We start from the raw sequence: 20,060 nt of genomic DNA on the forward strand, positions 1-20,060 counted from the left end.
GGTGCTGTACTTTACCAGGTAGGGGTGATCACAGAATTTGAACTTTTATACTAAATGGTCTCCTCATATACTTCTCACCATGTCTTAAATCTGTTATCTGATTTGCAGACATAAAGGCAGTGCATGTGGCCCATACTTAGCTAAGCTCTACATTGGCACTTGTTTGTTTGCAATTAAGAATGATTATTGCTTTGAAGTTGTGCCCTTAAATGTTCAGATGTTGCCCAATGCAAAGAAAGGTCAGGTTCCTACTCCGAATTGCTTACGTTCCAAAATGCTAAAAAAAGAGAATAGTCAGAAAGTAGGTTTTCTGGAAGCAAAAGTAGACAGGAAGGCTTGACACTCGTCACTTACACTGATTTGAGGTTGTACTGCTGGAAGTCCCAAGGTAATGTTGGGCAGAGAAGGGGATGTGTACAGACTCAACAAGTTCACTGATTCATCCTGTATCAAAAGGCGTTGCTGTGAAACCAGATGCTGGAATAAAGGGGAAAAAAACCAGAAGTGTAATCTCCAAGCTTTTTATTGTGGTTACTTTATCCTCATTATCCTGCTACATTGAAAGCCAGTTATGTATCATGCATTGGTTTGCATCCCAATGGGGTTCCAGATAAGGAAAAGTACTGTCCCTGTGAAAAAGCTGTTGGTATTTTTCTTATGAAAACAACTGATAGATGTCTGGGATTATTCCTTGGTTAGTAAATCAAATTTCCATGCAAAATTGAAATCTTGAGGATTCCTAGACCATCTCTTCTCACCAACTTCTCATCAGCTCAACATCAGTTCTTCTCATCAACTGCACTTTCCCTACTAGAAATTTAGCCAATGACTTAAGGAGTATATCTAGCTGAATCAAAGGTGTCATGAATGTGGATGTATTAGACCTTTACTGTGGTTATTATAAGTTTTGTTGTAAGGTATGAAATGTGGTTTCCACCTACTCCATGTATTTTCTTACCCAGATTGTGATATGGATATGTTTCAGGCACATTATTTACTTCCATTGACATGGGAATTTTGGGTAGAAAGTGAGGCAGATTGCCACATCTGCTGTTTAAAAAAAAAAACCGTCTCTCTCTCTATACGCATATATATAAAACAGCATCCTATCATTCTCTGATGGTGGCATACCCCTTACAGCCTTCCTAATTCCCTTCGGGTTAAAATATTTAACACTTCTTTTGAAGCCTTGTGATATAATTTTCAAGGACATGGAATTGCTGATATATTTTTAATTACTGTCAAGTAAACCCAGACATTCTACAAAGATCACCCTCTGTCTTTCCATTCTAGATTCATTGGGAAAAAACATAAAAAAGTTACATTACCACAACAGGGATCTTTTTGAAGCCTCTGCCTTTTTGCTTTAACAGTCATGTTTTTCAACATGTGGTCTAGTATAGTTGCTTGAATTACATTTTCTGTTTAACTCTTGCTTCCCTCCCAGAACTTTAACACAATAAGAGCTACAAAGGTCTTATTAGACTTAGGAACTCTGGCATGATATGGTCCCCAAGGGAACAACATCCTTGAAAAAGAATACCCTGTGTAACAGTATGACACAGTGACTGCTTTCTTCCCAAACAAAAAGCATATGGGACTCCAATAATAGACCACCTCCAAGAGGGATACTGCACACTCGGGCTTTGACTAAAGTAAATATAATAACTTGTCAAGCATGTTGTGGGGAGCTGTAGATTTTCCTCTGGACAAACCTGGAATATCAATTAACTCTGTAAAATGCTTTGTGCTAATACAATGCAACTTCAGACCATCAATGAAAAGTGGTTAAGCACAAAAACACAGGATGTTATTCCAAAACATAACCTTCCTCATACAGTTTGTTTGGAGATACGACCTATCACTGAGACAATAACAGTAGAAGTCTATCTCTGTAATTTTCTTTTGGTACCTAGGGAATGTCAACAGCATACGAAACAAAGAAGCTTCACTTGTATATTACATTAATTCCTGGTTAACAGTGTCTTGCCTTGATAACATCCACCTTTGACCATGAATAAAACCAAGTATGTCAAGACCATGGAGATAGTATTGAGGCAGACTACAAAGATTTAACTGAAAAAGGACACTGCAGCAGCTCTAATGTGCCTCCTAGAATATAATCAAATTTTAGCAACTGCAGCATCTATACAAAGCCACTTTAAAAATGCAAGTTTCCTGTTTTGGTTTTCAGCATGCCCCTACTTCCTTCTAAGATCTGAATTAACAAACATAACAGTGAAAGGGTGTATAGCAGTGTAACACATTCCCACATTAAGGCCAAACATGATTGCTTCATGAGACAGAATCAATCATGTTATGTACTACGGGAATTTAATGTTGAAAACAGGAGTTTATTAGTAAGAGCATTTCCATCCAGTTTCTAATACTGCTAATAATCAGTCATTTTCATTTTGGTAAGCAACTGATTTTTTAAAATATTTTCAGGTAATATTAGCCTAAGCATCAGTTAAACCTTATCTCCCCCCAAAAATGTAGTAGCCCACCTGCATAGATTAGGGTCTTGTGTATGCTGAGGCAGAACTGCATGACCCCAGCTGCAGCTTCTCTTTTTGTAGAGTTGATAATACCTTGAAATGGTGGCACAAGCTGGAGCTGCCAGCAGTATCATTTGGCAGCACAATGGCTAAGCCATGTTCCTTGTCCTACATGCAGACTTGATGGTTTGGACTGGCACTCAAATTACCCCAAAAAGCAACCTGCCCTACTTGCTCCTCTATATACTTACTCTCTGGGTCCATGGATCCTGCTTCCTGATACTTAAAATAGCCTTTCAAGAGAGTTACTCTCTTTCTTAAAATAGAGTACAATAACTAAATGTATCTGCATAATGATCAGCAAGTACCCATGATTAGTTGTTGTACTTCCCTTGTGCCACTGGGACCTGCTCAGAAGCAGGAACACCTATTTCATGTGTGCATGTTTCTATGCACATTTATACATTAGGAGGGGAAGAGGAAATGGTTTGGCTTTAATACCTCTCAATTGTCGAGCTACAGTAAGGTTGTCATAGCTTTAAATATTCACAGTTACTTACGCTCTTATTTCTTAAGGCTTTTGGGGTCGTTCTTTTGTAATTATTTAGACTCTCTTCACATAGACTTGAAGCAAACCTCACCAGCTGGTCAGAAACCTACACATTTTTCCACTAGCCACTTGCAAAGAGCACCTCAAGGAGCCAAGTATTAGAAACATAGAGCTGTGGGGTTGCGCAAATCATGTGTTTATCTGCCATGCATGTCATTTATGTCTCCTGTATAATCAGGTGATATTCTAGGAAATGCCGCTCTCCAAAGCACAAATGAAAGAAAGAAAATGATCTGCAGCCTGCTTATACCAATGGGAAACTTTCCATTGCCCTCAATGGCTTTCGACCAGGCCATAAATGCCTAAAATTAATCATTTCACATGACTAAGGCAGGTTGTCCCTCTGAACTCAAGGGACATGCTGTGCTCAGGCTCAATCCTGCTTGCATTTCTCATGCAAGTAAGATCTAGCCCCAGCACAGCAGGTGACCTGAAAGTGAACGGCATGCTACAAGAGACAAATAGCTACTGCGGTGAACCTTGATGATACTGGAGACAACTGGGCCTAATAAAAACAGCATTTTATTTATAAGGTGCAATTAAAATCTTGAGTTTAACTTTCAAGTTTCATATAATGAGACCAGTGTTTTAACAAATGGTACTGAAAGTACCATTAAGGGAACTGTGATAGTAAAAGATTATCTACAAAAATGTAGCATTTGCAGTGCACCTTTGTTCATTCAAAGAAATGTAAATGTCTGCCCACCAGACTGTCTGCTCCGGAGGGTAAACCACTTAAAAGTCTCGTTATTCAAACAGATATGGCAACAAATACTTTAAAACTCTGTTTCATTACTGATAATGCTCAAATTCTGTCTATGCACTAGAGTGTAATCATTTACGGTATTGAGTCATGTTTTACTGGTAAATGGCTCTCTGTCATAGCAACCTGTTTTCCCCCAGCAAAAAGTGTTTTATTTGCTGCCATGAAAACCGTGGCTATCCACCCACTCAGATACGAGCACAACACTTACTGCAAATGTCACAACAACGATTATGAAACAACAGCAATGTGAGTCATGCGGGATTACAGCAAAACAAGTGATATTTTGGGTGATTTTGGAACACTTATCCTATTATTAGAAACTTCTGTACTTTATGTATCTGATGAAAAATTGATTAGATATATAGCCTTCGAGAGCTGGCAACTAATGCTATACTAGGAAAGAGATACGTAGCAGTTTGGCGGCTGTTGAACTACCAGAGAAAATCCCACTGAAATCAAAATGCACTGCAGCTGAGATTTATGGAAAAATGTTGAGCCCACAGGACCACAGTATTAAGAGTCAAGTAACCAGAGAGGTAAAGAAATCCCTGACTGGATCCAGAAATGGAAGTCCGTACTTTCAGCTTCTTAGCACACATCCAGCGTGCTAAGTGACCAACTCCAGCACGCAGAGCTCAGCTTCTAAAGGAACTTTTTAGGCTCTTTTGAGCATCCACAATTGTTTGGTGCGGCTATAACTTCTGATGTCTGGCATATTAATGGCAAATGAAGCACAACGCGGTGTTCTGTTAATAAACAGAATATAACCCTGCTGGTTGTTGCTACAACCTTTCCAAATCCCCCCAGAGCCTGCCAGCCTGACCAGATTGTATGCATTTCTGATGGTGGTTCAACACTGTGGGCAAATGCCCAGAAACTGTAACATGCAAAGTAACAAGCATCGTGTATCAGCCTGAGACATTATTCCCTTTGCATTTTGTAGTATCCTCAAGTCAATAATAAGATCCAATTGGACAAGATTTCCTGTTTAATACAGCACTAACACCCACATATTACAAACTTCTATCTAAAACATTCCCAGTACCAAAATACACCATTTAATTCCACTGAACTAGGATCTGATCTAATCCAAATGATGGATCTTACTCTGCATCATTTAAATTTCTTTGCAATTGCATACAGGAGGGCTATGAGGCAAGACCACATGTTAGCCATCAATGCAATTTTTTTTTTTCTTTTTGGTTACGGGCCAGAGAGAGGCTACTAATCAGTGTGCAGAGGTCACCCACCTGCCCCCTGGATCATAGTTCACACACACAATTAATTCATTATGGGGAAAAGTCACTGCTGGAGGTTGAACTGCCCATTCCAGGTTTTTTTGGGGTGAATGTCCTGCCACTGACCTGGAGAAATAGCTCCATTAGCTAAAACTCTGTTAAATCACATTTTCTTATGCAATTTTTCTAACATAAACAGTATAAACCAACAATTAACAGAAAAACTTTGCCACAAAGCAGGAATTGCTGTAAGTATAGGCACTGGGTACAGAATATTGTGGAATTTGATTCTCTCTTCGTTGCATTAGTTTCTTGTCCCTTTACAATATTGCCATGGAAAGCATGACTTAGGCATGTCATCTATGCTAAATGAGGTTTATCACAACTGATTTACCATCTGCATTCCTGTTGTTATAGGCATGTATGTATGAAACAGAATAAGGAGTAGTTAAGATTCCTTCCATGTACAATCTCGCTTTACAAAACAAGCATCCAAGACTCCTGGCATGTCAGTTATGTTGGCAAGTACTGCCCTGACAAGGAAACTGAGGTACATTAAGATAAAAGGCAGATGTGATAAAGGTTTTAGTCACCTAACTCAGATACTGTAATTAAACAAATTTACTTCAGCAGTCATCTGAACCTGGGACCACCTTAACTCATACATGTTAGGGTCACCAGTGCCTAAATCACTCTTTGCACATGAAAATTCTCCATCAGCATTCAGCACTGCTGACTTCTTCAGGTTATCCCAGAAGGTAATGTTCTGCAACACAGATGCTTTCAAGTTCCTTCCATAGCTCTCTCCCACTCTTCCAGTAGCATTACTGCTGCTTTTGTTTGGACTTTTGTTACCAAAGAGTCTCCTGAACATGCATCTCATTATATGAAGATGTACCTCATATATAACATACTCTGATGTCAGCCTGCAGTGTCCTGGTACCCCTGATAATTATATCTTCTGCAAGTACTCTGCTTGTGAGTATGATCAAATTGAAGTTTCACATCTCTTCAGTCTAGAAATCTGAGTAGTTATCTACCCAATAAAGAATCTTACCTCAGCTTGAATGTTAGATGGCAAAACTGAGGTTTCATTTTCTGTTACACTGCTGGTCGGACCATTGCTTGGGGAACTGGGACCTGATCCAGGGGAGCTGCTACTGACTGAGGATTCTGAAAAACAGATTAAGCATACATGAATTTCATACTGGAAAGAAACACATGATCTTGATTAATTGTATATATACTCTTTGTGGCACAGGTTTTTTTGCTGTTGAAAAGTATCTATTGGTTATGCTATTTACTTACATTAAAGATTTTTAATTCACCCTCCATTTCTTTGGTTTTCCTTTTACAGTGCTAACAAGGAAAGATACTCTTGATCTTTCTCCTTCTTATCTCTCTGCTTCACAAGGGAAGAATTTACTATTTATTTTTTCCCGCAAAGATGGTATGGTACTGAGTATCAGGCAGAGATACAGACATAGAACTTGTAATGAGTAAAAAGAAAAGAAAGTCTTTACTTTTTAATTGCAAAGAGTCCTGCCTCTGTAAGAGATCAAAATGACAGAGGTAGGAGGCTTGCAAAGGTCATGATAACACGTCATCAATTCATGAGGCCTACTGCCATCCCCTTTCTGTTTAGAAAGAGGATGAGCCTGTTGTGGACTAATTATGTATGCAAGTAATAATGGCAAAATATACACCACTTTCACTACATCTTTGGCACAAATATGAAGGAATATTTATAGCATACAAAAATTTTAAAATAGCATTTGAAAGACTGTATGTTATCTTGATTTAAAATTTCCCAAGTTCTGTCTAAGATAAAGGGGAAGAGGATGATCCTGTTGTGTGTTGTTGTATTGAGTTATTCCAATCCTACACTGATATAAATTAAACTTATGTAATGGAAACAGTTAACAAGGTTAAAGATGGAAGAGTGCAGCATTAGCAGAGGTAAGCCTATTTCATGGGATAGCTTTCAAATTAAAGTACTCAGGAAGTTAAAATAATATCTAAATGTGGCAGTAAATATTCTATAGCCATTTCTTTGCTTCTTCACTTTTTCTGCCCCAGTTCACATGCAAAAATATATCCTCACTTTGACTAAAATTACTGGGAGATTTCCTAGCTGTTTCCTGGACCTGTTACTCTTTCCTACTAGAGATGACTTTAATTTACTGAAGTGAATCTATACCCAGCTATACTAACTGGTCAAGTAAAGTTCTCACATCATATTTTCACTAGTTTTCACAGAAGAGCAGAAAGATAAACTTATTCTTTTCTCTCAGTTTTTTAAAAATTACAATAGCACTTTTTGTATAAATAGGCAATTAAGTAAAGCACTATTTTCAGTTAAAAGAATAAAAAAAAAAAAAAGGAGAAAAAGGCTTTGGCCACAAATGTTTGATCAGGGAAGTTTTGATTATGAAAGGTGCAATCTGTCATATAGCCGATATTAATAATTAAAATGGCAATCTGTAAGGCTCAGAATTATTGTCAGAGCTAGGAAGAGAACACATTTATATTCAGGTTTCTGCTCTTTCAATGGTCGCAGAAAAGAACTCCTGGGATAAGTATTTGGCATTATACCTTACTTGTGAGCATACAAAATATAAAGAAATCATCTAAAACTAAGGGGAAGTGGAGATCAAGAATCTCATAAGAGCTTCAGCAAATGGAAATAATAAATTAGCTGTAAAAGAATTCTAATCTGGAAATAATTTATAAGGAAAGTACCTTATTTAGTTACTCTCATACTTACATTCACATCCACATCCCAGTTTTACACATGACATACTGTGAAAAGTTGTCACAAGAATTGTATGTGTGGGGACATTGACATGAATTTGTTCATGTTTGTTATGTTTCCATCTTGGTGTGACATAATTCTGATACGCCAAGTGAATTCAGACACATCTGACAGACTAGTAACAGTTGTTTGCATAAACATATGGCCTGATTGTAACATCACTTGAACAAGCCATGAAGCTACCAAATATCGATGCAAAGTCAAAGCAAGAAATGTCAGAATGAGGTCAAATACTGTAAATGCTCTTTTCTTTCAAATCAACAGTTAAAGCCTTGGCAGCATACTAATCCTAAGGAGAGGACTTCAGGCTGTTTGGGAACTTGGGTGTAATTCTGCAACATAATATACATAACAAAATTTACCACTCTGCAATACCAAAGATGTGAGAGAAAGCCTTAGCATCCATGGTTCATCCACCCTGTCACTTTTTAAGTTCAAAAATATTAAGGAAATATTAATAAGGAAAAATATTGAAAACAAATACTACTTGATGACAAATTCTTACTTTGCTTTTTTTCCTCTTTTAATCCCTCCCTATGTGCCTAATTCTGTATTTTTACATGCTAGAAGTTCCCTTTCAATTACTAAGAATACTTACTACCTGCTATGACCAACAATATGCCACTGAATATTTAAATATTTCAACTCTTTCTTCTCAAAAAACCAGCTTAGTAAGCCCTTACATCAAAACCAGCTAATCTTGACATTTTCAAACAAGAGAAACCAGAGGAATGGGGCCAAACATAAGATTCCAAAATGTCCTTGATTAACCTAAGTAATGCCAGATAGGTGTTTTTGTGCCTGGTATTAGTATCTACATTTTCCATGGGCAATGGGAAGTGGGAGGTGAAAGACCCAAAATACTGTCCCTGTACAGAAGACACAAGTGACAGGAACAGACTATTCTTGTTTTCTCCTTTGATGTCCCTTGCCACCAACAGCGTACCATTTGTTTGTTCTTGTACTTGCTGTTGTAAAGTACTGTTTTCCAAGCTGGTTTGAAAGTATGGCTTTCAAATTGACAATGACTTTTTAGTAAGTTGTAGAAAACTTTTGATTACAAGCTATTTACACACAACCATTTAATATAGTTTTCTTTTCAGCAGCAGAAAAAAAAAAAGATACAACCTTTTGTTTGGCAAACGGTTTCAATTCCAAAATACCACTACTATTCTGTGAGCAGCTGCAGCTGATACAGAATTTCTCCATTCTTAATTACCTGTCACCTCAAAGAGTCGCTTCTTGAATGAACTGATGTTTCCATCCTTCCTCCTAAGTAAAGGACTGCTTCTCCTTTCTGTAACCTTTTGTTTTAACCTTGAACGTACCTTCAAATTAGGCTCTGATGCTGGAAATGAAGAGAAGGAAAAAAAATGATTAGAAATCAAATTGCTACTTTGTGTCAGACACCACTGACATTCCCTGTAGAACCTCATCTGATTCAAGGAGGGCTTGGAGTCAGAGATTTTACTGCCCATCCTATCCAGCCATCCTGCTGCTCCTCATACCACTCCATTTTAGATTGGAGGCTAGGAAAGAGAAGAAGAGAGCTGAAAAGCTTTGGATCCCAGTATTTTTCTCATCCCATTTCAACTCTGAATTTACCCATTAATTATTGTTAATATCATAAGCATAAATTAGAGATGAATGCAACTTTTATTCTACATCATTTTTATCTCTCTTGTAGGTGAAAACTTGGATGGAAATACAGCTTGGAACTTGGAGCCTTATAATTGGATTATGGTCTGATGACAGAAATAGAGAGAAGCCTCCACTGGTGCCTTTTGACTTCTCTTAGAAATATAAATTACAACAAGCCTTGCTGGCAGAACATTTCTTGGTCAGCAATTTTAGGCCCAGAACTTCAATGTTTTCTGAGTAACACACCAAACAACTAGATTTATGACAGTGTCCTAAGAACATTTACACAGCAAAATATATGCTCCGAAAATGAAGAAGCAGGATTGATTCCCAGAAAACCTAGGATTATATTTAATGCACCTTGGGTAAGTTCCACCTTGGTTTCTTAAATGGATACACGCCTTTTCATGTGAAGGCCAGAGATGAAGCTCTGCTGTGCTTTTCATTTTGTGATATTTTTAGCATGATCGTGTACTCATTTATCTGTTCTTCTAAGTAAACTCTCTATCAAACAGACTGCTAAGAGCTAGTGAAAAATAATTGTGGAGTAGAATTTGTTTGTATTTCCCTTTCGGGAACTGAGGCTTGGCTAAGCAGTATCTCAAAATAGAGAGAGCTGGAAACTGGGATCAGTTCTCTCTTCTATGCACAGACATAAGCCCAGCCCCAAAGAAGGAGCAAGAGTTAGCAGAAAAATGAAATAAATTAAATCTATATTCAATTCAGCATTATACCATTTGTCACTTCAGGGCAGAAACTCAATCCCACACTTCTAATTCCATTCCCTGCCCAGCATGTAATATTGCACATTTTCTTCCTGCTGTCCCACTTGTTCCCTCAGGGATGGGGCCATTAGAAATGCTCACACAAGAGCAAAGGGGCTGCACCTCCATTGGAGTGCTGCTGTAACGGCAGTCCCTGCAGTCGTGCACCAGCCTTTGTCATGTACTACATTGCTCTTGGCAAGTGCTCTATTCTAAGTGGCTTGTGCCTTGAGTACATTTCAGACCAAGATATGCAGGCTAGCACAACACTGGAAATCTTTAATAATAAAAATATCAACAAGAAATTTATTTTTTATCATTTACTCCCATTGTTAAGACCAGTGGTTCTAGCGACAGAGTACAGATGACTTATTTGCTGTCTATGATACCATTTGCTATGAAACTGAGAATATAAAATATAACCATGGGCTAAGATTACACTGCATGCTTTCACCACAGATCTCACCAGGTATGATGACATTTGGAAGAAAAGGTGCTCATTCTTTTTGCACTTATTGTTATTTCAATTTATACTATTCAGTACTCTTAAAATTTAGGAGAATATTTCCATACCTGTGACAGACTAACATGATACAAATCCTTTGCAACACTCACTGGAGAAATGCTCCACTTCTATATGAATGTTTCATGCTCAGTCAGAGCGACTGCCTTTCTATTTTTACCCCATTCCCATCATATTCTGCATCTGAATCAATCATATAAGCAGAGAAAGCAGACTTTGATGTCAATGTCTGAATTTATGAGCCATCTGAGAAGACAGCCCTTGCATGAAAGACAAGGATAATTCTTAAATGGAAATAATCGATTTTAAAATGAAAAGGCATGGAGAAGAGTGGTTTTTAAATTATAAAATGAACCTCCCAATAAAAAAACAAAGCCAAGTTTTGAAGAGCGTTTGCTTCAAGTACTGGCTTTTTTGAATGGCTCCCATGAGACACTGCCAACTCCTAACGTGGTACTAGCTAGGACTCAATGGCTGACAATAAGAATTCAGGTTTCAGTGCACTAAATATATAAAACTAACCAATTTGAGGATGTCTGCTCCAATGGACAAAATACAGAACTGGAAAGTGGTTTCTTGATACCTGTCTGTGGCTAAAGCATTGAGTTGGTGTGTGACTGTAGAGGTCACTGTACCATCCTGCCCCACTGAAGCTGAAGCAGGATTATTTTTGACTGCAGGAGGTATCGTTCACAACACCAATCCTATGTGCTTCAGTGCACTCCTACATGAAGGCATAATAACACATCTATAATTGCCAACTCTCTTCTGATAGTTAAAAAGGCAAAATTAAGTATTTTAAGCTTCAAGGACAGAACTGTGGATTAAAATTATAAATGTATATACATATATATATACACACATGACTGCCCCAAAGCACATACATGAGATTATTTAGAAATTATTTTAATCCTTTAAACTGAAATGCAAACAAGTGAGCAAAAAGTGAAAATAAATTTTTCAGCTTTTTTTTTTTTTTTTAATTGAATTGTTCCCCTTGCAAGGCACTTGAAAGCCTTAGTGGCAAATAGAGAATTATTACAATTAATCTGCCTTATGTTTCAAATGAGCATTTGGTTCAATACTCTAACTACTGGTTCTTAGAAGTGGTCTACAGAGGGATAATGCTCAAAATAATTTTGCATTAGCCACCTCTGTAAGCATTTCTGCTGCACGTTATTAGCACCTTTGCTCAATTAATTAACCTTTGCTCGGAGTAGCTTCCTCATGCAGATACAAGCCCCAAAGAATTAACCTTTTTTGGCTCTATAATACCACAAAATCACTGAAAAGACCTTCATGTAGTCTGCTATACACAGTGATTCAACCATAAACCAAGACACTGACTCAGTAAGCTAGTTGCATGTGGCTCACTTTCTGTACTCCAAGCATCCCACTGGGGTCCAGGACTCCAAACTAGATTAATTCTACCCCATAAAGGATGCATCTTGTACCTCACCTTCCTGTGGAAACAGGGCCTCTCTAAAGCGCTGGAGGTGCTGAATGAGGTGGGGTTTGCTGGGTTAGATGCCTGCAACTATAGTGGCCTGAATCATCTGACCAACGAGCCAGAATGCCAGAGACAAGAGGAAAACAAGAGCACATGGCCAGGAGTGTAGCAGATGAGGAAAACAGGACTTCACGTTTTCATGGCAGCAGGCTGGTAGGTTGGGCTATTCATGTAAAATCCTGCCAAGAACCACTATACATCTGCTATTGGTCTAATTGGCCACTATTAGCCTAACCTCTTTGCTCCACAAATCTTCAGACTTCTACTACATTTAGCACTTTGGAACAAGTAATAATCAGTTCCCACTTGGAGAAAGGGAAAATATATTATTTGAGAGTGTTTTGTTGCAAAGAAAATGAAAAGACACAGCTGTTTTCTCTGAAGGCCATCAAAGTCCATGTCATTGATCTCGATGGAAATCAGTTGATACCCATTTGAGTGATTCACTTGAGTGGATTTCAGGCAAGACAAGCCTGAAAATGACTTCGTTTATGTAACTGCAGCATAATTTTGAATAACGAGATGCTGCAGTAATATGGCTTGTTCAGTCTTATTGCTATTGCCTGGCTTATTCTCTTTTTAGTGCTGGTAATAATGAACTGGTATTACTCTTTAAATGACTGTAAGTGGGAAACAGGTATGACGGATACTGAAAGTATTAGTTTAAACAGCAACAGAAGATATCACAGGCAACCCAAGAATCAGTTACCTAACTCGTTGGCATGACTTGTAACTGTCTCTCCAGAACTGAGAACTTTGGTTCTAGGTGAAGAAGAAAAACAGTGTCTCACTGACTTTTCTCATCTTTTATGGTAGCTTCATATAGCAGGAAAGAAGTAACTCTACTGTTAAAAATGCAAGATATACAGACTTCTATATAGGTACACATTAATTTCATCACAACAACCATCATTGCTTAGGTGAAAGAAACCTATTCTCTCCTGAGGAACATGATACTGAAACATAAGCATGAGAGATAGGAAAATGAGTTGGTGAAGTCATTATGTCCTATACTCCACTTTGCTTAATATTAGCAATTTGCAGATACCAGCATTAAAGAATATAGCCTGGGGCCACATTGCTCCCAAATGAGCTGAGGTTTTTTTGACAGGGCTTTGCTTCACTGTTTCTTTTTATTAAACACACAGAGATATTTAAGAAGAAGGGATAAAAATCCTTTCTACACATGGGGAGAGGACATATATATGAAGGGAATGTAAAAGATAATAATACACTACTTTCTGATGGTTCCTGGAACACAGTACTACTTTTGTATCAGAAGAGCGTGTGCCAACTTCAAATCAGCATTTAATGAACCCAGGCAGGAAACGGGGGATGGGAGAGGGTGTATAGCGAGCAGGTCCTCATCTCGAGGCTAAAGCCATATATAGGAAACCTGAAGAATAGAAAGTGAGCTTTTGTCCAGACTTCGAAAGGCTCTAAAGTGAAAGCATTTCCTTTTCCTCGCTGGCAGGCTGGCTTAGAAAAGCTGTGGGGCAGTCAAGGTAAATGATGCTAAATTTGGCTACAAAGATTCCAACAACAGCACGAGCAACAGCGCCAAATGCACGTCTTGAGAAAGATAAATCATTCCCTATTGCCCAGACACCATGTGTTATCCTTAAGATTCTTTTGAAACAATAACTTAGACTTCTCTAATATTATTAAGGCAACAGAAACAATTATGAAAAAAAGACTTCATGATCTTGAAGTAAGCCTTCACTGGTATTCTCTATTTCTTCAGCTGTCATCTGTTTTAAGCTGTGAAAGGTCATATATTATACTGATTTGAATATATTCTATGCTGTACTCCATGCAGGAGCTATTGTTTTTTCCTACCTTATATCTAACAAGTATCAATAAAGGAATACATAGTCAAGGAATAATTTTTTTTTTTTTCACACCACATAGGTTGGTTTTTTTTTATACTATTGTACTAGAGACCCATGCACAGATAAGCATTATATGATTTACAACACACAACCATGCAAGTCTGTACCTGAGATAGATAGCTTAAAATCTAAGTTATAGGACAAAAGGATGATGTGTGGGTATACACCATCAGAGGTACAAGAGAAAATAATGAGATGGTACCAGTTAGCATGATGGTGGCATTGCCAGCATGCCAGTGGCTTATGCTTTGTCAAGTTTCCTTCTAGCACTGTGGCAACTGAGAATTTTCAAGAAGATACTGAATGTGGATAATGAGGTAACTCTGAGATCTCTGTCATGATTTCATTTGAAGCAGGAGGAGCAGAATGGAAGAAAACATACTGTGAAGAGATCCTCATTTTGATGGGTCCACTGCATAGCACAACAGGTTCCTGGTCCATACTGTGCGCTCACAGTCACCATGGTAATACACATAAGTAACAAAGCAGCCTGCCTGTCTATGCCATGCCAGGACCTGGAGATCACGGAAAAAGTCAAATCCCACCTTACTACTGCAGCAACAAAAACAGCCAAAAGAGGCCTATCTAAGGTTCCTAACAAGCTAGTCCAAGGGCAGTGGGCTTCCCAGCTTGCCCCTCAGTGATTAGGCAGAATGAAAGGCACAAGATACCCCTATGCACCATCAGAAAGGATAAGTGAGAAGATAATCTGGGCTTCCTCACCATAACTATGAATGCAGCCAAAGCCAGGCAGAAAGCTAGAGAGGCAGAGAACACAGGTCAGGGACCAGAACCGCTTCCAGCTTCTTCAGCCACTTTGTGGAGAGCTGCAAATGAGTTTGTCCTTCTGAGAGACCTGATGATCTCTCAGCCTTTCGTCTGCCACGTGTGGTTCTCGCAGACATGTAAATAGTCTCTGCTCTGCGTGGAGTTTCTGACTTCTTCTGCCTGGCTTCCTGTAGGCAGCCACAGACTGCTTCACCCACCTCCACAGAGCTGAATATATTAGGCATAGGCAAGATGAGCAATGACTTTTTTGTTTTCATACATGACTGACTGACATCTGCTGTAGAAGGCCATGTCCCAGTACCGGACAATACTGGACAATGAACACATGGACATCCTCCCCACTGGCTGACGGACTGGAAGATACCAGCATGTAGTACAATTCTGTAGATCCAATGATTTCTAAATTCTGGTGATTTAAAATGCCATTTCTGAAAGAGTTTTAAATTACATTAATGAGACTGAAAGCTATTTTTACATGCCCTCTAATGCTCTTCCACGAACTACATGGACCTGACCCGCTGGGTGGTCCCAACAAGGCTGGAGCACCAGATACAGCAGTCCAGGATGGAGACGCTTTGTTTTTCCGGCTTGCATCACCTGATGTGTTTTCAGCATATACCAAAACTGTTTCCTGTACAACCATTCACTTTAAGGAGAGTGCTGGTCATATGTGAAACCCTTTAGTCCTTTGCTTTATTTGACTTTTGTAAAAGGTAGAATGCTTTATTTATTCAGACTAAGGTAAATATCCATTCCCTAAATAAAAAAACAGGTTTAGTGAAACACATGGTAACAGAGCTAATTAGATTAGAGGGGATCTCGCAGCCCTTCAGCTCTCTTCAGGCTAAGGAAGCCAATTTAACAAGATTAGCAAATTTTCATTGATTTCCTAAAGAAGGTTAAAAAATGAAATATTCCCTGAAGCTGTTTTAAATACCCAACTTTTCCTTCTTATTCATGGCAGTCGGTATAAAATCTAAAATTTTTTTTATTATCCACACAAACAAGTGTTATCTTTCTAGGAATGATTTACTGAATTAGATGGAGGAATTACTTAGTGTACTGCTCGCTTTTAGCCAGAATTAGAGATCTTTGTATTTTTCATTAAAAGCTGACCAGTGCAATAGACGTCCTGTTGATATTTGTTCTGCATGTAACCTGTGAGGCAAAAGAACAGGCCTCTTGATAGAATTCTTAATAATTTCTATTCCTTAGCACAGAAACAGCATCTCCTTGTATTTGCACCACTGGGCTATATAGCAGTTTCAATGAGGCCATGGTTTCACTGGGCCTCAAGTCCTCACAACATGTCAAGTCTGCTGAAACCATGGCATATTATTGCTATGTCAGGTCCACCTTAATCTTTCTCCATGTAAACTAATATCCTTTTCCAACAATAAACAGGGGATTAAAAAGCAAATAATACTATACTGTCTTGAAACATAGAATAAAAGAATAAGGATATTTTAAAATTAATTCTCATCTTCCGTGCACATCTTCAAATTCTATAATTTTTTTGCAATTTTATAGCACCTATGGGAGCCATGTCACATATGAGTTCTCAGGAGGTGTAGAAGAGAAAGAAGGTGAAACAGGCTATTTAATAGAGGGCATCCCTCATCTGAATGGTAATAACCAAATTTCGATATGCATGACTGGCAGTCCTTCTGGTTAGGTCTCCATTGGTTATTCACGCTCCCACTTCTGGCCATATACGCGAGTCAGTTCTAGCTGGGAAGAAGTAATGGGAATATAATACCATACTTTCTGCAAATATAGCAAACCCCACCCTTCAGCCTAAATCCTCCTACAACATCCATTGAATCACTAATTTTGCACAAGAAAAAATACTTTCTTCAGTGAAGAAGTGCCAGAGATAATCCCCTACCCCAAAAGTTGAAGCTTTTGCAGGGTCACAGTTTGACCCCTAGGTGCATGTTTTATTTTTTATAGAATAATCATGTTCACAATTATGTTGCTCCCGAAGCTCTATACAAGAAGGAATTATTTAATAGGGTGACTAAATCCCACAGATTTTAATCTAGGAAAATATCCAGCAGTGATAACTCATCGATGGCAGGCAAAAAGTATACTGTAATATTTCATCAGCCTTCAGAAATTCATGATGAAACACCATCACCTTCTCCCCCAGTTTAACAGGGCATCAATGTCATCAGTAGATAAGAGCTGGGCAGGTCTAGGTTGCTCAAGCATACCCTTTGGAGACAAGACAGAGTACAGGATGCCAAGAAAACTAAAGCAACCAAACCACAGTATATCTTGCTTTCCTAGCAGATGAGAACTATGGGCCAAATTCAGCTCAAGAGTAGGAAGGCACTTCAGCTCCACTGAAGACAAATGAAGATAAAATTGGACCCAAAGTTGTTTGGACTTTCAAAACATGTTTTCCTAGCTTCTGTGGGCAAGGTTGACTCTGTGAAAGGATCTCAGGTGAGGTGAGGAGAAGACTGTTTAAAGTCTTAATTAGACGTTGACACTGCACCTTCACAACAAAACTGAATTAAAACAAGTTTACTTTTAGATAGGTTCTTTATGCTCTAGGATATCATTCCAGTCCCCTACAACTCAATTAGCTAAATACACAATGTAACCTTCCATCTGGTAGAGTAATTTAACAGGAATAATTGTGCACCACCATAACTCAACGAGACACTGAGGAAAACCATTGAAATGCTATTTCCTTTCCTTTGGAAGAGAATTATGTACAATTTCAGCATGCTTTGCATTGCTAACAGTTAAAGCCAACAGGGAGGTATCACTCTCATTTATATTACTTTCCCATGAGAAAATCAAAAGCAAAGTACAAAGCTTATGCCGTTGTTCATGAATGGCTCTGTAATACTTACTTGGCTTTAGCCAGAACATGTTATTTGGCAGCTAAACCCCTTAATTATAGTTGTGGGTTTGAACAGATTTTTCAGTGAAACTATGTTTTGCAGGAGTTTGGAGAAGTGCAATCTTTACTAACCAACATCTTCTATTTTGGATGATCTGATACCATGTGATTTCCACTTTTCACTTCTCTGTCTGTTTCTCTCTCTTTTGCCATCTTTTAGATGTTCTTGTTTACTTTTCTAAAAGTTTTCAACTGTCTCTGCCCTAGATACAGTGGAAGAAAAATCCTAGTCCCACTGAAATCAAGCAGGACAGTTTCAACTGACTTCAAAGAGTCTGAGATTTTATATGCAGTATTTTGTAACTTATTTATCCAGAGGGAACAGATTTTGAAACGCCCATTAAAACCACTCCACTTCATTTTCAATGGACATTATGCTCTTAAAATGCTTTAGATTTTAGGACTGCTCCCTGCTCCTTATATAAGCTGTTTCCTTTAGGTTCAAAAGTCAAAAAGGTGTCTAGTATCCGATTACCTGCTTATCCAAAAGTTACGCAAACTACTTGTTAATGCTAATTTATAAAACATTTCTGAAAACATACACGGTTTGTGTAAGAAAACCTTTATGCAACCACATGAAGCAGAACTTTGTAATTCAATTTTGGCTATGCATTGGGCAGTAAAAGGAGAAATAAGACAGTATTTAGACCACGATCGTGTAATTAGTGTAGCCATCACGAAGGTTCAGTATCTAGCACAACAGAGTACTTACTGGCAAGAAAGAAAGTGATGTATATACAAGTAGTGGGATTTTTGCTAAAACAGAAATACAGGGAAGAAACCTTTATCTGGGTCATCTTGAAACTGAGTATGAATCGCCCATGCGTAACACCTTCGCTACCCGCAATACAAAGTAAGCAACAAATAAAATATATTAGAGGAAGAGTCTTGCACTGATGGGAAGGTGATGATGGTCTTTACAGGCATCACCCTGGTGATAACTCCTGTTGAATCCTGGTGCAGGCCCTGGCAGCTTTCATGACACCAAAGCATACATACACAAGTTCTTTTCTCTCTGACAGTGTCATTAAGCCTACCCTAGCATTCATTTTACTTAGTTTTAAGCTATCTCAAAAAATTTTCCCTCTAACTTGAGCTAAATTCGAGTGACAGGGCATCCCTCCTCACCCCCAGCTTAGGAGGCTGCAGAACCCTGATGGACCCGAGATGACTGCAGCCCAGCACAGTAGCTACGAGGGTATTACATTTCCTTAGAGCTGCTGGCTCCCAGGGGCTGAACTCTGTTTTGGCCTGTTCATTACATGAATCCGGAAGAAGCTGTTAACAACAGTTTGCTTCAGATTCACTCTTCAATTGCAAGTGAAAGTTTCTTCTCTTTCTAAAACCTCTTACTACTAATTATGTCCTCTCAAGTTATTGATAGTGAATTTAGGAAGGCTAAAAAAGTCTGGTGATTAATGGGAAGAGAAGTCAAGAAAGAGAAGGGCTGGGAATCAGGATACTTCCCCCCCCCCCCCGTGATAAACACCAGTGATTTCCTTTGGGCATATCACCTAGTCCAAATTTGTCAAGACCCAGGAAAACAAGGACTCTGAGAGGCAGGAACGCTAAGCATCCCTGAAAAATGGGATAAAATGAGGAGAATCATATCATGTTTGCCTTGTTTCGCTGCTTCAATTAAAAAAGTGCCTCTCCCATTTATTGTGCTCACTCATAAACTCGGAGAAAAATAATGCTTCTCTCTACTGAGCTTGACTTCTTCATTTTGGCAGACCTGGTAATTGAGGGTTTGTGATCCTCTAAGCCTTTTTTGTTACCAAAGACCAAAAGAAATCCAGCTTTTTCATATACTGTTACTTCACAGGAGAGTGTTTTCCTAGAAAATGCAAACAGAAATGGAATTTGGTGGCACAAAATGGAAAGGGAGAAGAACTTGCACACAAAATGTTTTTCTTCTCAGTTTCAACTGCTTCAGTAAATTACTGAGTCGCTAAGTGCAGAAAGAATAATGGTAAGGAAATATTCTAATTAATTTCTTTTTTTTTTAAAAAAAAATACAACTGCTGAGTTCTTATTCAGGAATCTTTCACTCTCATTACACAAGAGCTATGCTGTTATTCTACTGCCTAATCAGGT

At 38.4% G+C, this 20,060-nt stretch overlaps 1 protein-coding gene across 18 annotated transcripts in view; it reads right to left on the reverse strand.

Annotated features, from left to right (window-relative positions):
- Positions 1-20,060, reverse strand: part of HDAC9 (histone deacetylase 9) — a 491,400-nt gene that overhangs the window by 199,290 nt on the left and 272,050 nt on the right. For all 18 annotated transcript variants that reach the window (XR_007505862.1, XM_049799074.1, XM_049799072.1 and 15 more), the window contains 3 exons: positions 9,147-9,275; positions 6,170-6,285; positions 355-477 (listed from right to left, as the gene is read on the reverse strand). Coding sequence is in view for 17 of the 18 variants with exons in the window: in XM_049799074.1 (XP_049655031.1) it covers positions 355-477; positions 6,170-6,285; positions 9,147-9,275 (368 nt within the window). In the remaining variant the exon portion in view is untranslated. The remainder of the gene's footprint in view (positions 1-354; positions 478-6,169; positions 6,286-9,146; positions 9,276-20,060) is intronic.

Source organism: Accipiter gentilis, chromosome 4 (genome assembly GCF_929443795.1).
Source record: "Accipiter gentilis chromosome 4, bAccGen1.1, whole genome shotgun sequence".
In the NCBI taxonomy this organism is placed as follows: domain Eukaryota; kingdom Metazoa; phylum Chordata; class Aves; order Accipitriformes; family Accipitridae; genus Astur; species Astur gentilis.